Source organism: Penaeus monodon, chromosome 26, assembly GCF_015228065.2.
Source record: "Penaeus monodon isolate SGIC_2016 chromosome 26, NSTDA_Pmon_1, whole genome shotgun sequence".
Lineage (NCBI taxonomy): Eukaryota > Metazoa > Arthropoda > Malacostraca > Decapoda > Penaeidae > Penaeus > Penaeus monodon.
The window spans coordinates 40,859,030-40,866,529 of record NC_051411.1 but is presented as its reverse complement, the minus strand read 5'-3'; the positions used below and the strand labels follow the sequence as shown (position 1 = coordinate 40,866,529).

The 7,500-nt window shown below is 35.5% G+C and overlaps 2 protein-coding genes across 3 annotated transcripts in view; one reads left to right on the top strand and one right to left on the bottom strand.

Annotated features, from left to right (window-relative positions):
- Positions 1 to 5,931, top strand: part of LOC119590181 (kxDL motif-containing protein CG10681-like) — a 5,946-nt gene extending 15 nt beyond the window's left edge. Inside the window, exons 1-3 of one of the 2 annotated variants that reach the window (XM_037938971.1) lie at positions 1 to 145; positions 3,270 to 3,469; positions 5,423 to 5,931. The exon at positions 1 to 145 is cut by the window's left edge and continues 15 nt beyond it. In XM_037938971.1, the coding sequence (XP_037794899.1) occupies positions 1 to 145; positions 3,270 to 3,469; positions 5,423 to 5,703 (626 nt within the window). In that variant the 3' untranslated portion in view covers positions 5,704 to 5,931. The other variant, XM_037938972.1, reaches the window with a different exon arrangement.
- Positions 5,932 to 7,028: 1,097 nt separating this feature from the next.
- LOC119590180 overlaps positions 7,029 to 7,500 on the bottom strand; it is a 10,188-nt gene continuing 9,716 nt past the window's right edge. Inside the window, exon 7 of the mRNA XM_037938970.1 lies at positions 7,029 to 7,500. This exon is cut by the window's right edge and continues 150 nt beyond it. Coding sequence (XP_037794898.1) covers positions 7,351 to 7,500 — 150 coding nt within the window. The 3' untranslated portion in view covers positions 7,029 to 7,350.

Genomic DNA, 7,500 nt, shown 5'->3' with positions numbered 1-7,500 from the left:
TGATGGCGGCGTCTTCCCCCGACAGCGACCTCGGGAGCATCGAGTGTTTCCAGAATTACACGGCTCCGGAGGTCTTTGTGCAGGGTCTTGCGGGCCAGATTAACCAGCAGGATGTGGAGGCCATCATACGAGCCCAGAAACAGATGTAAGTGGAAAGGAATAAAGAGGAGGAAGAGGTTTATGACATGTGTGGATGTCATGGAGGTTGGGAGGGGTAGGTGGTGGGTACGTGTTTTTTTTTTTTTGGTATTTTGTGGTGTATTTTTTGGAGTTAGTGTGTTTTTTTGGTTTATGGTAGAGTTAGGTGTTTAAGAAATGCATGTGTAAGATGTATTATTTTCATCCTATTTGTTATTTTGGGTGGGTTCTGTTTATATCCGCTAGAATCTTTCTGTGAAGGATTGCTTACAGTCGTAAGTTCAATACGATAGGAATGTCATGTCCTTCGTGCCCAGGTAAAGACCAACAAGCTTTTACTTAGTGTATTCTGGAGGTTTACAAGCTCTGTGTCATTTGTGTAGAAAATACCTGAAGTGACTTTTAAACTGGGGCATTTTCTTATGATTTTATTGCTTGTGTTCTATCCAGTCTACTTGGAACTTACTATGAATTATGGTGGAAGGCCTTTAAGTTGAAATCCATCATGACAGTATTGTGCATGTCAGGTGTCTGCTATCATTTATCCACTAGATATATTCTGGCAAGATAGAACATTAACTGGTTGTTTATTTGGTCTGCAAACCCATATATTACCAAAATTTTTGTAGCAGTTTCATGGCTCATGTAAGAGAGCTGACAAGCAGTGAGCAATCTGCATGGAGCCAGTGGAGATTTCACAGTTGTCTTCTATATATTTACCCAAATTTTTACGTACTGTTGGATTTTTTTTCTTTTTTTTTATTGGCATTTGATATTTCTCTCTTATACCCTTATAACCAATAACTACTAGATATTGTGAAGTATTTATTATTCTTTTATATACCCAATTAACCATAACTGCTGCCAGTTGCTTAAGTTTTGATAGCTTGGAGAAAATACATACCAGAAAACTTTCACAGTACAGTAAACCCTCTATTATCCAAATTATCTGTAAACTTCAAAATTTCTAATCTTAAATATGTATAAATGAATATTGTCTTTAAAAGCCAAGAAATGTTTCATATGTTAGAACATTATGTTCTTAGATGTTTTAGCATATTTAGGTGAATTTCTAATGTGCTTCAGATTTTTAGAAATATACATGCCTTACTAATTAAAAGCATTGCTAAAGTTTAGCGTAAATCCAAGTAAAAATAGGTTTAGAGATTTGATTGAGACCTAAATGCATTAACACATTCCTGATGGGTGGCATGTACGCACATGCCATGGCATGGCGGGACTATCTGTACATGCCATGGTGGATGTACGGAAATGCCATGAGTTATGTTTTGTTGCAGTCACAGCAAAATATTATTTTTCTGCCAGTGAAAGTGTAATTAAGTCATTTTAACACTTTCTCATTTCTACTATGCAAAAAAAAAAAAAAAAAAAAAAAAAAAAATTTGCAACAAACCGATGATTTCAACTCCTTAATGCCGCACACTGCTTATTTTATTCAGACAATAGACTGAATAATGATCAACTATGGAGTCTATATAACAACAAAAATACCCTTCAGTCTCGATTTATCCGGAAGTTTGGCAAGTAGAGACTTTAGAAAATAATGAAAACTGAAAATACAACATATCTTCGTAGTATTACGAAGAAACGGCATGGGATGCTGGTATTTGGCATGAGTGGTCGCGCATCCTAGAGTGATGATATAAGCCCCCGGCAGGGGCCCGGGCCACTATGAATACTACCAATCGGGAAAGGGTTAAGATAGCCTACACGAGAGGCATTCTCTCTCTTCTCACAAACAGAAAATAGCCCAGAAATGGAAGTAGTGTTGACTGAATACAAACTGAACATTAATGTTTAATTTTATTAGTCTTTTGCCACAGTTATTATATTTGTTTCAACTTCTCCATCATTGAAAAGGGAAAAAAATGATAAAGGAATGAAAGCTAGCAGTTATTTAAACCACATTACAGCAATAGAAAAAAAGAAAAGAAAAAAAAAATGTTTTCTTCCATGACAGTTTTCTTATCACTACATCTCTTCTTCAATAGATATCATTTGTAACAGATTTTCATAATTTGTCATGCTGTAGAACAGCACTGCACTAAATATTATCACAGGCATTGAATTTGCTGGGTACCCTGGATATAGAGATCTTTGAGAATGTGTGTGGCTTGCTTTGCCTCCAAGCACAGAGGTGTTATATATTGTGTTGTGTGGGTAGGATGATGTTCCTTCAAAAGTCAGAAAATGGTTCATAATTTAAGTAAAGTTCAAGCCCATATTTTATGGCCAGTGTAAGGAAGCAGAATGATTTTGTTATCATTTAGAGCATGGCTCAGTAGTAGAGTATGGGCTTTGCAACTGTAAGGTCTTGGGGTCGTACTTGATCAGCCCGTTAACTGACTCCGCTTAAGTGATAACTAGTAAAGTTACATTAGATATTTTGTGATATGAGACTAGGAATTATTGTGCAGTTTGTTTATGTCATCAGTCCATCCCACTGATATTGAAAAAGGGTCTCTAAGGTAGGCATGTTATAGCCGCTTAATTCAGAGGAGAGAAGCTAAGCGACACTGACTCTCCCGTCATGTTGTCTTGTTTTGTTTAGTAGCACTGTTTAGTTTATTCCTGTGCTTTATGTATTTATCTATTCATTTTATTTTTGTTTTTATATACATATTTTTCATTGTTTTTTTAGAATCTTGAGCCTCTCCTTCGGTCCCTTCCACTGTTTTTTTCCCCTTTAGTTTATGGACACCTTTGTGTATTGTATTTTTAGGTTTATGGCATTATTAAATATCTTTTGTATTTTATGTTTGTTTTCCCTTTTAGGAACTCTTGAGCTCTACATTTCTAGAATTTCAACATGTATATATATTTTTTTTCAGTGTGCGTGCATGCGTGTGTGTGTGTCTGTGTCTGTGTCTGTGTCTGTGCCTGTGTGTACAGGTGTGTATGCATTTGATATTGGTTCTTTGATATGGGTATATTGCAGTTAAATATATCCTTTGTTGTATTAATATTATTGCCCAGTATTTGAAAAGAAAAACATGTCCCTGTTTGTCCTTTTTTCAGGTATATACATCTGTAACTCCACCTCTTTCTTTTCATGAATAAGAATGAAACACAAAAAACAAGACATTAATGTTCCCCCTTGTCCCCTACAGGCTCCAGCGCTTTGAGAAAACCAACGAGATGCTGAGCAACTGCAACGCCCTCTCAGCCACGCGCTTTGCCCTGGCCCAGAAGGAGTTCAAGAAACACACGGCTCTCCTCGTCGACATGAAGAAGGACCTGGACAACATTTTTCGTCGGATCAGGACCATCAAAACCAAGCTTTCCAACCAGTACCCAAGTGCCTTTAGTGGTTGGTATTCCTCCTTTATTATTATTAGTGTTATTGTTATCATTATTATTATTATTAATATTATTATTATTATTATTATTATTATTATTATTATGATTATTATTGTTATTATTATTATCATCATTATTATTATTATTGCTATTATTATTATTATTATTATTATTATTATTATTATTATTATTATTATTTTGTTGAGTGAATTTTCATCAGTTTGGGTCTTTATTTTTTGTTTTTTGTTTTTCTTTTCTTTTTCTTTTTTCTTTCATAATATTATAGAACTATGTGTTGGGTGTAGAAACTCTAGACCTCACCTGAGTCAAGAGTCTGTGTTGAGGAAACGGCTTTTATTTTAAGGCGTTGGATTTGGCGAGGGCTGACAGGGCAGACTGAGAGGGACGTCACCTGTGTATTTTTGTGATTTACTTTATTCTTTTTATGTCCTGCTTCAAGTTTTTGGGGAGAGGGAGAAGAGGATTTGATTTTTTTCTCCATTTTCCTTTTCCCCAAAAGAAGCAAGTACTTGTTGAATATTTTGATATAGGATCTTTGTACAATTTGTGGAATATGTTTGCTAATCATGCTGGGAAGGCAGATGAATTTACGGTTTTGACTATTCTCTCTCTCTCTCTCTCTCTCTCTCTCTCTCTCTCTCTCTCTCTCTCTCTCTCTCTCTCTCTCTCTCTCTCTCTCTCTCTCTCTCTCTCTCTCTCTCTCTCTCTCTCTCTCTCTTTCTCTCTCTCTCTCTCTCTCTCTCTCTCTCTCTCTCTCTCTCCTTTTCTCTTCTCTTCTCTTCTCTTCCTCCCTCTCCTTTTATGAAGCATCAAAAATTCCCAAGCAAGAACAGTTGAAGATTCATTTAAACTTGATGATCACTTAATGTTGCTCATTACTTTGGAAATAATATTTCAGTGGAAGTACAGCCGATGGGCACACAGTGAAATATACAGTAAGAGAATCCTCACCTGTTTTCTTTAGGATGAAAAAGAGTCAGTGTGTACATCAGACTCTGGAAAGGTAGCCATGTTTGCCTGTTTGCCTTCCAACACCTGAAGTGGATGTGTAGATGTACCAGAGGTGAGGTCCAGGCTCTTCTCTCTATGCATGACTTCCTTTGTCGTTGTAAACAGTTCTTCTCTTTCGTTGGGGTTGGTGAAAACGTGATGGAGGAGAGAGACCCAGTTCTGGTGTGAATGAGTCTGTGCAAGATGTGTATATATATATTTGTTTTTGTTTTTGTTTTTATGTATTTGTTTTTTAGTTTTTTCAGGTTCCCTATTTTTCACCTTGTGTGGATATATTCATTGTGAAAGTTTGTAATTTCTTTTTTCTTTTGGTGACGTCATGTCATTGTTGCCCAGAGTCTCCTACTCAGCTCAAGAGTCAGTGGCCACAGTGTATAGAATAAACTTGTGTTGTGCATCGGTCATTATTAGTATGAATTGCTTTAAAATGTCAAGAGTACCCTGGAAAATAATTATTAATGCTAAGAAGCAATATGACCCACTAAATGTTGATAGAATCTTAATCACAAATGAGAGAAGAGCCCAATGTTCTTAAAATATGTAACTTAAAATAGAGTAGATTGGTGTGAATAGCTTCCCCTTATTTGTATAAAAATAGTTATTCCCATTTTTAAAGCTCCCGTTTCCCTTGTAGTAGTTATACTTAAAAATTGTCCTCTAAGTGGAGACCAGAATATTAGCATTGCTATATTTGACCCTCCCCCATTCATAAAATCAATGGCTGATAGAGATGAAATTAAAGGATGATAATATATGTTTTTTCTTGTGTGTGTGTTTGAACTTCAAAGTACCATGCCAGCTAGAAGGATGTAACCTGTGAAGATCTAAGGCCAGTGTCGTACCCTCACCAGACAAACAAATACACATGTAGAATTGAAACATGATCAGTGTTTATTTAACCTCCCTCTTTCTTTCCCTCTTTCATCTACAGCTGCCCAAGAGGCTGTTTTCAAAGAGGAAGAAGAGGACGAGGAAGCAACATCAGCCAGCAAGGACCAAACATCGTCAGACTCTGCGGAGAATGATGCAAAGCGCGCCTCTGTCTCGGGGGAAAGCGGACACTCGAGCAAGTCAGAACGTGTTGAGGACATGGAGCAGTCGAGTGACGGTAGCAGAGCAGACACTGAAAGGCGCATGAAGAAAACGGCAAGCAGTTCCTCCGACAGCAGCAGTAGCGCAAAATTATCAAGCTCTTCCTCCTTCGATAATTAGACGATTAGGATGCTTGTATGTATAAATGTTTGTTAATTACATCCTTAATGTTGTTTCATCATATATATATATATACAAACATAGATACACTTACATACATGAGAGAATCTACAGATTTTATTCAAATGTATTTTGTACCTGATTAATATAATTTGATTGCAATATATAATGATATCAGCAATGACATATGTAAAGCTGTATATATAATAAAGAGTGTTTTCATATGTAGATGTGGTGTCATTTTGCCCAATATTTTTGTTCTGTTTAGTTACTTGGTTAATCATTCTAATTTAAATAAGATGTACCGTATATCATTATGCAAATCTATAGATATGTAGATAGATAGATAGGCATAGATATTTTAATATACTTGAATATACTTTAAGTATTAAAAATATATGTTTATATACTGTACATACATGTATACTGTACAGAATGTATATATGAGTGCATGCGTGCGTGCATACATGCATGTGTGCGTGCGTGCATGTGTGTGTGTGTGTGTGTGTGTGTGCCAAAGTATATATTTAATCAATATTTTTTCTTTTTCATTCCTTGTGGCATTAGTCATCAGTGTGGCCTGTAAGATTTTCAAACACCCATAATCATATTTAGGAATTTTTCATTTCAATATTAGCAAATTTTTCACTACTCATTATGAAAAGTGTTTTTAAAAAGTCATTTTTTTCTTTCTTTTTCTTTTCATATCTTCTCTGTTCTTCATCAATTGATTAATTAACTTATTTTTCCTTGCTGGATTAAAACTATACAGGCTACGTACCCGAAATTGCTGGATTTCAGTGAATCTAATAAGTCATCAGGGAAATTATAACAGCCAGCCAGTTGGTGATCAGTTTAATCTTGAAGTGGAATCGGTTATTCATGAGTATCAGGTGTTTTCTGAAGTAAAATTCTTAGTCAGTTGACACTGTACGATGAAAGTGAGGACTGGGTTCAAGTGTTTTCTCGTTCAAAATTTTATTTTGTCGTTATGTGTGTATTGCCTGATTTATGGTAAACACTTTGCAATATGCACATTTCTGTTTGTACTTTTTTAAATTCAAATACAGATTTTTTCCTGTGGCATAAGTAAATCTTGGTTGGTTTTGATAGCCTGTGTTTTTTTTTGTTTGTTTTTTCATACATTAATATTTTCATTTGATTATTCATATTGAAGGCATATATGACAAAAACTGTTGAGAATATCTATTGTGATTCAACCAAATACAATGAAAACCTGTTTTGTATAGCTTCAATATATTTAATTTTTCTTTTAAGATTTATATACATCCGCACATTGGATATTAAGCAGTAAACACTACTGCTATTCTGTTACTGAATTTATTGAAATGCTACAGTTACACTTTTTTTCATTACTTATCAACTACAGAAGTGTTTGTTTCTCCTTTGTATTGAAATTCTGTTAAACTCCTTCAGTTGTTTTTGGACTAGGAAGTATTTGAATACTGTAATGAGTGAGTCACTTTTTCTGCTTTGTGTTGGGAGTTGCAAATGTACTACCATCTTTATACTTTTATATATATATATATCTTACATAACTAGAAACTTCATGTGTATCATACTACGTCAAGGGAGAAAGAACCATTTCTCCCTTTCATACATTCACCTTACAAAACACCCAAACCCTTAGCTTGGTGCTGTCGTATTGTACATTGGGTTTGACACGCCAGTCTCTGCAGCTTCAGCATTGGCACTAATCTCAGCACTATTTGGGAGGTTCTCCTGGGACGACTTCCGCCCATTAAGGTACATAGGAGCTCCCCTTCCTGTGTAGTA